Raw genomic sequence first — 15,152 nt, forward strand, 5'->3', positions numbered from 1 at the left:
AGGTGCTGCTGAGGGCGAGCAGAGGCGCCCGGGCGACCCCAGCAGCGTCAGGCAAAGTAGCTCGGCCGCACGCAAGTCCTTGGTAAGTTCTTTTTTTTTTCCACTGGAGTATAAGCCGAAGTGGATTTTTCAGCCCAAAAAGTGGGCTGAAAAATTCGGCTTATACTCAAGTATATACGGTAAGCAAAACTGCTATCATCCATAATGCTATATGCTAAAAGCTTAGAACTAAAAAAAATGAAAATGAATGTCTGAGTATTTAAAGTTTGGAATATAGTAAAATACTATTCTTATATGATCCTTTCTTCAGTTTATATGTTTTAAAAATAACTTTCAAGTTCGTGTGGTTTTATACTGAAATTTTAATGCCATTTCTGGTGACACCTAACAATTTCTAATTTAGTTTATTTTCTTTTATCCTGGTGGTAATAGCAACCCTTTTTTCTTATTTTCCCCCCTGTGGCATATATGTAACTTTTTTTAAAAGGAGAACTGCAGTACCTTAAGAACGACAACATTTCATAAATTCTTTTATTGTTGTATGCACTCATAAATATCACTTTGATACCATAAACTCTTTATGCAATGATTCTACTCGTGAGTCAAACCTTCTAGTGTTTTCAAAAGGTTTATATTGTGTAACTGTAAAATACATTAACTTCAGTGTCAGAATGCTAGCTGTTTAAACAGAGGGCAAAGTCTGCCAGATGTTACCCTGGCCTCTATAAGTTTCCCCTGCTCTTTGTTTTACATTTTAGTGAAGAAACATTGAGTTTGGTGAAAATCACCCCATTTTGGGGAATGCTCTTGCATAGTGACTACAACTTATTTATCCCGTGTTATCCTAGATTTTTTTTTGTTAAAATAAATAGAAGTAAATTAATTCCTCCTGTACGTTTTCGTTTTCAGAATCTGTAAAGCAGCAACATGAACTGCTGTGTGGGTGCTTCCTGATGGAAGAAGATTGGTGCTAAAAGAAAGAAGCTACAGTCTTCAGCTAGCAGGATTTTGACAATTCTCCAGTTGCCTTGGGAGCTGGGGAGGTTGCTGTCTCTGAGCAGATACTTGCCATTTCCTGCCTGGATGCAAAGCAGTACTTGAATCACATCTGCTACTTTCATACTTGAGGAACCATATTTTTTGCTGTGTAACAGACATTAAATGAGACAAGCTATTATGTCTAAGAAGCAAAACCAAAAAGGTAAGCTTTAATATAGAGGTAGTATTTTTAAGAAAAAGGACTATATAATAGATTGCTATCAAATATGGGAATTTATTCAGTGTTAATACATTCATCAAAGTCAGGGAGGTTCTCTAATTGTTCTCTTACGTGTTTGTAAAGAAGAGAAATCATGTTCACATCCTGCTAAATAAATATAAGGTTACTTTTCTAAAATATAATCCTTCATCCTTGTCTCAAATCGAAAAAGGAATGTCTTCAACATTTGAAAAAAGCGTGACTTTCTAGTGTTAGGAATTTAAACTAATGGCAGACATAAAAAAATTAGTTTTTCTTCAGAACCATCAGTACTACGGTAACAACGGCAAGACCTGCTATGGCAGAGAGTTGTCTATTCTCTGTGCCTCATTTGAGAAATTGCACCTCTCTAGGGAGAATTTTGTCTTCCTGAGAAGTCAGTATCATTTTAAAGAACTATTACTTCGAAAGCATGCAGTGAGTAGATTAATAGGTACCACTTTGATGGGAAGGTAACAGCATTCAGTGCACTTTTGGTATATAGTCATGTTGGCCACATGACCACGGAAAATGTCTTCAGACAATGCTGGCTCCCTTGGCCAAGAAATGGAGATGACCATTGTGCCCTAGAGTCGGACACAACTAGACAGGGAAGCCTTTACCTTTTTTTTCCTAACTTCAGGAACAATAAATCTTATTGAAAACTGATATCTATATCTGCCTGTTAATATTAAGATTGTATGCGAAGTATGTCTGTCCGCAAAAACATTTTATTTTATGCATGTAGGTTTTGCAAATGAAGGTTGCTGGTGTCTTTTCTTTTCTTGATAAGGCTATGATGTAGTTTTCATTTCCCTGCCCTCTCTTGGATGCTACTGATAATATGTCAAGAATCAAGGTTCACTATGTATGTTTGAGTTAACATGACATTTGGACATGTTTTAAAGATCAAAACTAGCACTTTGAATTAGATTTAAAAAATGACTACGAGTCTATTATGGCTTTTATGAATATGTGGAAGATATCTTTGCAGCATTTTGAGTTTAAAGTGGATTGTTTTAACTTTTCTGGAAGTGCGCTGATCTGAATAAATGGAATGCTTATTGACCAGTCCTATTGAACAACTTTCAGCTAAAATGGCTAGATTGATCAATTATACATTCCAAAACTATAGCTGTTCACAGGTTTCAGAAAGATCCTAGGGCAGAGTATATAATTTGGTTGGTCCTAAAAGGTAAAGGTAAAGGTTCCCCCGCACAATCGTGCTAGTCGTTTCCGACTCTAGGGGCCGGTGCTCATCTCCGTTTCAAAGCCGAAGAGCCAGCGCTTGTCCGAGGACATCTCCGTGGTCATGTGGCCGGCATGACTAGACGCCAAAGGCGCACGGAACGCTGTTACCTTCCCACCGGAGTGGTCCCTATTTTTCTACTTGCATTTTTACGTGCTTTCGAACTGCTAGGTGGGCAGAAGCTGGGACGAGTAACAGGCGCTCACTCTGTTACGCAGCACTCGGGATTCGACCCGCCAAACTGCCGACCTTCTGATCAACAAGCTCAACGTCCTAACCCACTGAGCCACCGCGTCCCTTGGTTGGTCCTACCTCTTCCCAAATTGGCATGAATTGGTTCCCCTCTTATGTTTTGTGCAACCATCTTTCAAAGAGGCTGCAGTGGAATAGCTCGGTTACTTACAACTGGCTTATACTTTATTTTCAAAAATGTGCCTTTTCCCCCCTTTTTCTTGCATATTAGTAAGGATATTTTTCTTTCAGAGTTAAGACATAGCTGATTGATTTTCAAGTGCATAAGAGGTCTTTCTGCATGCTAGGTTTTCTGCTATATCTTACAGAACTGTAGTTAAATTAAAGTATAGATCTGCAAGTTGTATTCAGGTCCCTGAATTCCAAAGGCTGTTCCTTTTAAATGTGTTTGGATTAGTGTATTGAGAACAAGGAAGGCATTTTAAATAAACCTAACTTACTGCTTCTATGTCATTCAATAATTCTAACTATTTCTGTTGCCAGTCCCTTCTGAAATAAAATTTGACAATTGTGAAAGAATAAATTGCTAAGTTGGCTGTGTGCACTATTTCCAGCTGTAAAGTGTTACGCTATTCATCCTGTGGAAAAAAGATTTTTGGCTCTTCTAGACCAGACATTTGGTTCAAATTATTATTTCCACTGTCCTTAAAGCTAAATTATGGTTGGGATAATAATCTGTTTATAAAACTTAGAAACAGAACATATGAATTTTTATATATGGAACCAGCTCCCCCCTGAGCTTCGGATGGCCCCAGATCTCCAGTCCTTTCGCCGCGGCCTCAAAACACTCCTTTTCCACCTGGCTGACCTAGACTGACAGGGATTTTAATTGTGTTTTTAATTTTTAACTCTAATTTTTAATTTATTTTTATTTTTATTTATTCTACAGGGGCCTTTAATTTTAATTTTAATTTTAACTTCTGTATTTATTGTACGTTATTGTTGTTAGCCGCCCTGAGTCCTTCGGGAGATAGGGCGGCATATAAGTCCCAATAATAAATATATATATATATATATATATATATATATATATATATATATATATATATATATATATATATATATATGTGTGTGTGTGTGTGTGTGTGTGTGTGTGTGTGTGTGTGTGTGTGTGTATATATATATATATATATATATATATATATGTCTTGAGTGTTTTAAGCACCTCATCAACCCAAATATAAATAAATATAAAAAGATTTTATTAGATTTTATAGGGTTAAGAATAACATTTTAGAAGGCAATGTGGTAATTGGGTTAAACAGTAGATCAGTAATACAATCATTAGTGAGTTTCTCAGGTTACACCATCAAATATTTCTTCTCAGTTTCCCTTGACATTTGCTATTTCATATTTATGCTAATAAATTTCTAATTATATCAAAATTCAGTAAAAATTTCATTATCACATGTATAAATACAATTTTTTCTTTTTGCTTATACATATCTTAATAGATCTCGATAGACAATGTCCTGTTATAAAATTTTACCAATTTTAATTTTTAATTACAGTATTCCAATTTAACCTTTAACATCCATACTGTAGTATTTAACTTTCAGGTAACCCAAATTTCCTTTATCTCATTTCATAAAAATTATAATATCTAAAATACACCTATTAAAACTTAAATATGTTCTTATTCTATTCCGTTAACATTTTCTACTTCTGATCCGAATAGATCACCGCCTTAATAATAGAGTATCTTTTATTAGTTCAGATCCATCATCTATATACACTCAGCTAATCAATAATTCAAACCTATTTTCTTATAGTTAATTTAAAATTCCCTTGTTAATCTAAACCTTCAATATTCAACCAATTAATCCCCTTTTTACTGTTTTCTAACTATTTTAAATCTAGTACTCAAATTTCCTTTTATTTCAAAATCTCCCTTTAGCCCACTAACTGACAGTTTAGGATCCTCTCTAATAAATCACCCCCCCCCCCCAGTTTTTCAACCTAATTCTAGCTTTCTTCTTTTGCCAGCCAGGTTTCCATATCAGTGCTTTTCAATCATCAGACAGGGCTCTCTTCATTCTTGTGTGTATTATGTGGATTAAAGGAGACCATCTAGTTGCTAGTTTTCTAAGAGGTCTGGCCCATTTATAATCATAAGTTGCCTTGATCTCCCAGATCCCCATGTTTGTTCTGGTATAGTTGTCTTCAATTTGATCTGGTCTTTTTGTTTCTCAGGTTTCTTCTTCTGATTTTCGTCGAAGGTTATTTTCAGTTTTGAAATTATTGTGTCATTATCTAGATTTTCAGTAGATTGTGCTTGTTGTTCTGTAGAGCCCTCTGTGTTGGCGTTCACTTGTTCCACTTCTGTTGTTTTTTGGGTTAGTAGTTTTCTAGCTGCAATCAGGGTTTCGCCTTCTGGAAGTAAGCTGGCGCCTTTATCTTTCAAATTAGCTTTACGTTCCTCAATATTTGCAAGAATAGCTTCAAGTATAGGTTTAAACATATCCCGAATCTGGAAATCGTCCTCCATTTCTGACATAGTTAAGAATGATCTTTCTGATGGAGGCGATTTATTAAGGAAGAGTCAGTAAATGTTCACCTCCACCAGTCTTAAAAGCCAGTTTCACTGCCCAGCTGTTCTCTCAAAGCTAGGTTTGTCGTAGATAAAACCAGGGTCAGACCTGGGCTGTAAACAAGTCTCTTCGTCAGCAGTAATAAAATTGTTGTGCCAAGCTGGCCACAAAATATCCTTGATAACATTTAGAGTTTTTCAAATCCCAAACTAAAAACTTATCCACTTTAAGTTCTTTTTTGAAAACAAAGTGACAGATTCCAATAAGAATAGGAATTTTTTGGGTCGCCAAGTTCCAGACAGAAAATAAATATCCAGTTGTATTAAGTTGATTTTTTCAAAGCTTTGTTTCCTCTAAGTAATCAAACGCTGCCATTTTAGAGGGTGGGGGAAAAATTCCCTTCCCTCTCTCCTCGGCAGGCAATAAATTTCCAAGAAGCTTTTAACAGGAAAAATACCTTGGGATGCAGAAAAGATAAAATCTCACCCAATTTCTTCACATTGCTTTCAAGTCCTTGTTAGTAAGTTTGGCTATAATGATGGGCTATAAATGGCCGATCTTTTCCTTGTCAGTTCCAAGAGCTGCCTGGGATTAAACGGGAGGGCTGCCACCCTTCCTCAATCACTCAGGGGCCCTCTTCACGCTGGTCGCCCCTCCAGGGCGACTTTCGACCCTTTTCAGGGTCCTCCGGCGGGAGAAAACCAGACAGTGGAGGGAACGATCTCCCCACATGTCTACCAATGCCACAATCATAAACCGGAAGCCATGAATTTATGTTTTAATGCATATTCTAGGATATTAGTTCTGATTTGTATTTTCTAATTGCTTTATTTGCTATTTATGTCAGAAGTCCCACTAACAAACCCAGCAAAAGGATTCCTCGAGGTAATTAAGTCCCCACCCATCAATTGTTCACACTGTCCAATAATACTACTCCTTTTTGTTATGGGAATGGCTTACTTCTCCATCAAGCACCTGCGGCAATGACCTTGGCTCTCACGGTCCTTGAACGGCATCTTGGCATTCCATATCCTCCCTTTGGTTTCTACCCCTCCCCGCTTTTCTATGGCAAGTTGATTAGTGATAAAGGCTAACAGGCATCATGGCGATTTGATCTTGACAATTTATTTCTAATTGGTTGTATTTGGTTGTGGGTGCAGAAACCTTAATTTTTATGAACCAACTAAGATTTGGTCTTGTTTCGTACATATCTTTCTGGTAGAAAATGGTCATCTTGTACACAGATGTGATTTCTAATGTTTCAATTATGTATATTATATGTGATGGGAAGCTGTAATAAGTCAGGTTTTCTTAGTAGAATTTTTCATATATACACTTAGTGAATGTTAATAACAAGTACTAGACATTGATTGTAACAGTATGTAACTGAGCACTCTCTTGTTTGTACATGCTCATTTTATTCTTTTGGGAAAGCCTACCCCTCCCACAGAACCATCCCCTCTTTCCTCTCTTCCCCCCCCCTCCTCCAGGCTGCCATCCTGGAAAGGTTGGGGAACTCTGATTTAGGTTCTTGGCTAACAATTCAAAAATTATACATTTACATTCCAAACAACCAATACACTTCGAACATCCCCACTCTATCACACTCTGGGTCTAAATCAACAATTATGCAATAAATGTTCCCTTTTGTACACTTCTAAGCAACCAGAGAACAAATACCTGATGTATAATACATACTACTACCCTGACAGGATTTCCAGATTTTGCTTGTGATCAGAGTTCTGCCCACATCTTTCCAGTTATGTTTGAAGTTAATCCCTCTCTTAATTTTCACATTTACTTTTGTTATTTTTCCTTTTAATTAGAAGAATAACAGTGGATTTTTCAAGTCATTGGGATTTTTCCAATCGTTTTTTTGAGTTCTCACACATGTTAAATAAGTTACACAGCACTCCATGGAAAAAAACAAATCTATACTTTTACATTTTTCCAGGCGTACCATGTACATCTGCAACCTTACCATTACAACTTCACAGTATCCCTTTATACACACACACACACACACACACACACACACACACATATTTCTTAAATGTTAATATTTTTAGCCTTCATTTACTCCTATCAGAACTACTCTGTATTTTTGCTGCTTCTTTTAAATAACTCTATGGTTCTGTGATGACAGAACAAGATTGTTCATAGCTTTTTTTCCGTATATACATTTATAGCATCAGGGCTGAGTCTGAACATTGGAAGTCTTTTCTCAAAATCCCTCCTTCCTGCTTTGGCATAGTTGCTTAGTAGCTACAGCTTATCTTGCCAGAGGACAGAAAAGAATGTAGAACTTCCTTTTCAAATAGTCCCATACAAAACCTTTCCTGTTGGAGAAGAAAATACAGGGATGCTCAAATCACAGATCCCATTTTAAAAGAAACTCCCTTAGAACAACATATGATTCTAAGTCGGGGTCACCAACATGTGGTCTGCTACCGGGCCATGGGCTGTTGGCCACTGGGCCACGTGAGTGGCTGGCCAGTGCACACGCCTGTACACAGTCTCACCCCCCCATTCCTGCAATGTCATGGCGTCATGCAGGTGCTAGCAATGCCGTAAGCATTGGGCAGGCACTGGCATCGCCACAAGCGCACCCTCCCACACTCGTGCTAGCATTGTGGCGTTGTGCTGGTGCTATTGTTGCTGCAAGCGTAACATCTCCACTCACACTAGCATCATTCGAGCATTGTGCAGGTGCTAGTGGCTTTGCATCACACGCGCAATCATAGCCCCGATTGTGTGCACGCAGTCCCATTCATGCGTGCATGTGCTTGCACACATAAAGGCGCCTCCACCCCAATCCCTCGGGCCGCCAGCCCAGAAAGGTTGGAGACCCCTGTTCTAAGTGAATCAAAGATCTGGTTCTAATATGAAGAAGTGCATAAAACAATGTACTGAGCACGTATAAAAAACATAAATATCAGAAACCAGAAAGAATCGACTACCAGGAAATAAACTAAAGATTCTGTTCTTAGTTAATTTTCCTGTATAGCTCTAAAGCACAGGTCTGCAACCCGCGGCTCCGGAGCCGCATGCGGCTCTTTCAGCCGTCTCCTGCGGCTCCCAGTCCTCTGCCATGTGCAGTCCCCCCCCAAAAAAAAAGTGGGAGTAAAAAAGTTCAACCAATCAATTCAAATATGCAGGGTAGGTGCATATCTCGCCTTGGCTCCACTCTTCAGTCAAACCCTGTTCTGCGCATGCGCACATGTACGCGCATGCGCACACATTTTTTGCGGCTCCCAGTTTTTTCTTTTGTGAGGGAACCAGTTCCGAGTGGCTCTTTCACTGTTTCAGGTTGCTGACCCCTGCTCTAAAGAATCAATTAGCCTTGGAATATATCTTATTCTTCAGTAATCCTGCTTCCTGCAAATTCCAGCTTAAATCTGAGACTGGGGGAAGATAGTAAATCTCACTTGTTTTCTGCCTTTTGTCCAGCAACTTCTGCTCAGTTTCTAAAAAGAGAAAACTTTTTTTCCCTAATTTATAAAAAGGATTAGGTTTGGGGGGCATCTGCTTGCTGCATACATGCCATACCCTGCATGTTTCTGCTTGTGACGAAGATGGGCTGATTTGCTGGCCGCTGTGATAGTAAATGTGGGGACAGGGACTTGCCTACACATTGATTACAGTGCTATACAACATCTCTCATTTTTATTTTTTCCAGCAATCATTCTCTCGTAAATCTATCTTTTCTTATCCAGATACTCTTTGACCTCATCATGGCACCAAAACCCAGTAAGAAAGATGATAAATGCAAAATGATAGAGATTAAAAATACAGAATAAAAATGACAGCAGACGTAATCACAGCAGTGCAACAACTGTTGGATTACCAGATGATCTGCGGAAGAGTTTGGCTTGTAGCGTCTCCTGAAAGGCAGTCAGTAATAGGCAATAGTCTTATTTCCAGTGGAATGCTGTTCCAAATAACTGGTCCTGCCCCTGAAAAAAAAACATCTCTGGGCTTCCATCATTTGAGGATCCATCTGACCTTCAAAGCCTCTCATTGCCCCTCGTATCCTTTGCTAAGTCTTAGAGCACAAACGCTGAGATCAATCATTCCTTTAGATTTACGTTAATCTCTTTGCCATACATGCATCTCAATAAACTTAATGCTTAAACTACATACAGTATTCAGAAAAGGCCTTTTTCCAAGCAAGTACAGGTAGCCCTCAACATTGGTTTATGGCCTTTTGCAGTGTCCCGCAGTTGCACGACTGCCATTTATGATTTTTTTTTTACTGGAAACCAGCCTTTACTTCTGGTTTCTGACAAAAAAAACCACCACCCATTGTGAACAATGGGTTCACTTAACAACCAGAGTGTTTACTTAATGAGCGCTACAAAAATGTCGTAAAGTCAATTTGGTCATATGGGTGCCTTGACTTAACCACCGTCATGTTATACAGTAGGAATTCCGGGCTCCATTACTGTTTATAAATTGAAGGCTACCTGTAATCACCATTCTCATTTTTCTTAGATTTCTGAATGGCTTTTTCTGGTCTCCCTCATTCCATTTTCCCTCCCTCCCTCCTCCATTCATGCCACCCAACAGAATAATTTGTTTCCCACACATTACAGTGGTTCATGTAAATTGTGCTACCTTTCTCAAAACTCATTTCTAGTTATTTTCGTTATTGCTATTCTCTGGAGCACAGCATGCCATTGTCATCAAACTATGAATTCTTACTTTAGTATATACATACCGTAACCTAGATTATACCAGTTTGTATTCTCTGACATCTCTATTAGCCCTTTTATAATTAAACATAGATCTTTACTTCCAGTCATGTATTCATCACCTCCACAACATCAGACCAGTTTCATTCAGATCTATTAATGCTTCCACTTTTAGTTAATGTGTATGCTTGTGATTTGTTACGGCACAATACCTTTTTGTTTTATGAGATTTTTTTTAATGGGCTCTTAATTGCATTTTAATTTGTATTATTTTAGATTTTGAATGACTGTCTTGCTGTCTAGTTTACATGCAATAGTGTTTTATAATTTATATGAAGTTTTTATTTTGCATTTTTTATTTAATTCTGTATCTTTGTATTCAGATTGTATTTTTAGTGTATTTCATGGTAAACCACTCAAAGTGCTTCAGCTATTAGGCACTTCAGTTAATACAATTTAAAATTATATAGATATAAAACTAAAACGAATAGAGCATGCCCAAAATCTGTACTTCAATGTGTTTTCTACCATTTTGTTCTCTCATTCTGTAAAATTTATATTCAGCCTTATTAAACATTTTCCAGAGACATATTTAACATTCTTTAAAACATTAACCCGCTTCTTATTTAAAGTAGGGTATTCCCATTTCTCTTGCAAATTATCAGTATCTATCTTCATAACGTTCTTCTGTGATCTGTTTAAAAAAATACATGAGTTTACAATCTTCCCAAACACTTTCCCATAATAATAGTAATTCAGGAGCTACTAACCATTAGTGTCAGAATATGTTTTAATGTGCATATTGCCATCCTGCAATTTTATTCAGATGAATTCATCTTGCTGCATCACAAATGTTTTAAAACATGAATTAATCATGAGCTAATGTAGGATACATTTTTCCCATGAGTTCTAAAAAAAAGGAGAGTTTTACCGTTCTGAAACTGATGTAATCCCAGACTGTCAATTTCTCTTTGGAATATGGTTCAGAATAGGTATCCTTCTAAGTGGTAATCTTTAATGCAAGAAAAGTGAATCTACCAAGGATAGCAAAGGAGCACCTTATTCATAAATAAGGTGAATTGGCCCTTTCACCCTCAGGGAATTATCCTTCCCTCCCTCTATTCCCTTCTGAAAATCCAGTTAGCAAATGATTGGATTAACTTGGTAAATGGAGCAGAATCTGCTTGAACAGAAAGAGGAATTCAATCTTAAATCAGTTTGGTTCCAATAATTCCATGTGGACTGCTGTGATCCTGACACAATGTCCCCCAGTTGTATATTGACCTTGAGCCTGTTGGTTTTTAGAAGGACATTAAAAACCTGATTGTTTCCTCAGGAATTGGGGCCAGGAAGATGGGAGTCTTTATCTGGAAGACAATAATAATTGTGAATTCCTGATATCAAGGGTTGGTTATTTCAATGGAATCATTTTATCTACTCTATTTTACATAGGTTTATTATAAGTTGCATTCAAGTTGGGCAGCCATATATATAAGTAAATAAAACATCAAATTTTATATGTATATGTATGTGTATATGTGTATGTGTATGTATATATATGTATATATATAAAGCATCTCCATGCATCAAATTATCTGTGTAATTCCAAGTAAGCCTGGCACACAGGAAATTGTGAATGATTTCACTAGAACGACCTCTACACTAAAGCCATCTAGGAATGTTTATGTGGAACTGCTGCACGATATTCCTATGGAAAGCGCTGTTCATTTCCACATCCAGACAGAGCATCTTTCAGTTGGACGATGTTGCAGAAAATAATTGCCAATAAGGATTAGAAGCCCTCCAGATGTAAGATCCCATTCCCACAGACAGCCTTAGCATATTCCTATATCAAAGACGCTGACTTTGGTGTAGGCAAAGCATACACTGGAATTACCTGTATGTCATTTTTGTGCAGGAGAAAAGCCCATCATACTTGGATGAGGTCCCTGATACTCTTAGTTATTCCACAATCAATAGTATACAGCAGAGGTCTCCAACCTTTTGGACACTAGGGACCGGTTACGTGGAGAGAGGTTTTTCCACAGACCGAAGGGTGCGTGGTTTCGTGTGCTGCCTGCATCCCACGGATGGGTCTTAGCTTGTTAGTGCGGCTCGGCTGCTGGCATGCTGTGGTCCGGTGCCGGTCCATGGACCGGGGGTTGGGGACCCCTGGTATACAATTTCTGTTACATCTGTACTAGTCCCACCATTCCTGGGTACTTCCTTTTGGGTTTGTTATTACAGATTTGGAGATGGATCTCTTTCTTCCCCAAGAAGCACTGCCTGAATCTTCTGGTCCTGTCTCTGGATTGGGGGTTAGGGGAGATATCCATTGCTAAGTGCTTTCTCTCCAAAGACCCTTTCGTCCAAAATTAATATCTACACCACTACCTTTTCTTACATTCCAAGTAGAAATATTCTGTATGCCACGGGCATCACTGGATAGGGTTAGGGTCAGTCAGAACTGGAGACGTTTCTTGGATGAGAAGCGAAATATTAAAAAAAAAACACCAAGAAAGTCCACTTGCCTTTTGGAAAAGCAACTTTAGGATATCCATGACCTTGATGATTGAAAATCTCCATAGACAACCTACTTGAATATTTTGAGTATACAGTAGTATATTGAACAGAATCTAGAGTAATGTATGAAAGAAAGAAACAATGTGAGTATGGTGGCAAGATACATACAATGTGGATGAGGTTCCAAAAAAATCTGAGGGTGGTTTTTTGTCAAGTTTGACACTTTCATTGGATAAGAAGTTCAAAACTCAAATTTTTTTCATTGACTATTTTAACAAAAGGAACACTTTATCATTTTCACAGTGAATACAGATATGGATATTGTATATCTGCATTTGGAACAATAAATTACATTAAAATAGTTTTTACATTTATTGATAGCAAACTGCCCTTAAAATTACTGAAATTGTAGACCCAGTTGAACAAAATAGTTGTACATTGAAGAATACCTGGGGCTCAGTTTTGACCAAGAATTGCAATCCTTACAAATAATTTCTGTGGGGATTGAACGGACTAGTCACTAGTATCTTTAAGAATTAAATCAGGAGGTGTCTGTATGAAACTTACAAGGGCTACATTTGATCATAGCCAAAAAAAGGCTGAGAAACAAATGAAAATTGAAACAATCCACCTATGTTTAGGTCCTGAGAAAAGTTTTCTGACATGAGTACAGTAAATGTGTTAATATTGGACATTGTTGTCTGAAAAGGCTTTCTGTTTCAGCCTGATATAGTTATTTTGTTTTCCAGGTTATCCTCTTTTTTAAATCTAGTAATAGAATTTGCAGCTCCCTAATGTGTCATATTCCTTTCTGTAATTTGTTATAAGTGGATCCAATTGTAATTTTATGGAATTGGAAACTGTTTTCAAGTATATTTTTGCTCTGAGCTGCAACTGAATAGTCTTGATAAGTGACAAAGACAAGCAGTTTAGATTGTAAAAATACTAATGTTGTATTCTTTGTGATTAACTTAAAAGCATACGTTTATTTATAACTAAAACCAATAATGGTTCCAATCCCATATGCCAGTCAGTAAACACATGGTGCCATTTCACCATCCAAAGGACAATACAAAATAGTTTCAGTTTTAATAGTAAGCAGAAAACCAGTATTTTGAGGTCAATATACCACCAACCCTGCTATTCAACCCACTTTTTTTAAAAAAAAAAATTCCTATCAATGTTCAAAATATCTCTATCGCTTATAGCTTTCTTGTAATAAATTATATTTGGGTAACATAAAACTTCCCTTATTCAACCCCTTTTAGAATTTTCATATTTCCCATCTCATAACAAAGTATAATATTCTGTTTACAAATCCTATCCTTCTAATTATAATAATATTTTTATTTCTAACAGTTATCTATTTTCTTAACCATATTCAAACAACTGTTTAATAGTATAATATCCCATCTAATAGGTCAAAACCTCTATTTTCTTCAGTCTTACTCTAGCTTTCTTCCTTTGCCAAATAACTTTCCAAGTCTGTGCATTTGAATCATCAAGTAATAATTCTGTTTTTGTATATATTGTTTGGAATGAGGAAGAAAATTTGATTGAAGTATTTTTGGAAGAATGCCCAACCCATTTATATTCATTAAACAGCCTCCACCCTTCTCCTTCAGTTTTTCTTTTCATTTCTTTTTTGTCAACATTCAGCATTTCTCCTAACAGGTTTATCATCCATTTGATCAGCTCTTCTTTCTTATCCTCAAATGTGTTCTGAGATCTTGACAAGTAAGAGATCTTTTCCATTTCCGGTGTTATCACTGCATCTTCTAATTTTTCATTTGTCTGTATCTGTTGATTCCTTCCTTTAGGTCCTCCATCTTTGGATCTGTTTCTTCTAATTATCCTTCTGTTTTCTAGGTTAATAGTTCCTTCTTTGTAGTCATTGTCTGGATTTGTAAGTTTAGGTTAGAAAATTGTTCTTTTATCTCATTTGCATTATTTTTAGTTTCATCATGAAATAAAACAATTGTCTCTTAGATTGATTTCAGCATAGAAAGAATTTCTTTCTGAGCTTCATTAACATTTTCTTGTTGGTATATCAAGCTGGGGGCTTCGGAGATGAGTGTTAAAGATGGTTTTTTACCATCTGAGGTTAAGTAAGTATGAGACACCCATTTTGTTTTTGTCTTTATAGTCCAATAGGGTCCCCAATACAGATAAGCAGCCCAAGAGTTTTTTTCCCCCTTTTCCCAGCTGCAGTCTGCAAAAGTGAAAGTTTCCAGGAACAACAAAGAGTCTTATCTATGTCCGGGTTTCAAGCCAAATTTTCCTTTAAGCATAATAAATTGTAGTGCCATGATTCACCACTAGATGTCGTTGACAGCGTCTTCCAGTTTTCCAAATCCAAGCCTATTTTACAGACTTTCAAATATCTTTTCTAAAAGTCTCAAAAGTACTTTTAGTCCCCAAATTTCAAAGCTATGTTGTTGTTAGCTGCGAAGTCGTGTCCGACCCATCGCGACCCTATGGACAATGTTCCTCCAGGCCTTCCTGTCCTCTACCATCTTCTGGAGTCCATTTAAGCTCACGCCTACAGCTTCAGTGACTCCATCCAGCCACCTCATTCTCTGTCGTCCCCTTCTTCTATTGCCCTCCATCTTTCCCAGCATTAGGCTCTTCTCCAGTGAGTCCTTCCTTCTCATTAGGTGGCCAAA

At 37.3% G+C, this 15,152-nt stretch overlaps 1 protein-coding gene across 2 annotated transcripts in view; it reads left to right on the forward strand.

The window, feature by feature from the left end:
- The window catches only part of SPATS2 (spermatogenesis associated serine rich 2), a 64,674-nt gene that overhangs the window by 13,139 nt on the left and 36,383 nt on the right, over positions 1 to 15,152 (forward strand). For both annotated transcript variants that reach the window (XM_081320396.1, XM_081320395.1), the window contains exon 2: positions 910 to 1,201. In XM_081320396.1, the coding sequence (XP_081176522.1) occupies positions 1,162 to 1,201 (40 nt within the window). In that variant the 5' untranslated portion in view covers positions 910 to 1,161. The remainder of the gene's footprint in view (positions 1 to 909; positions 1,202 to 15,152) is intronic.

The sequence above is a fragment of the Vipera berus genome (assembly GCF_964194415.1).
Source record: "Vipera berus genome assembly, chromosome: 2".
Taxonomy (NCBI): domain Eukaryota; kingdom Metazoa; phylum Chordata; class Lepidosauria; order Squamata; family Viperidae; genus Vipera; species Vipera berus.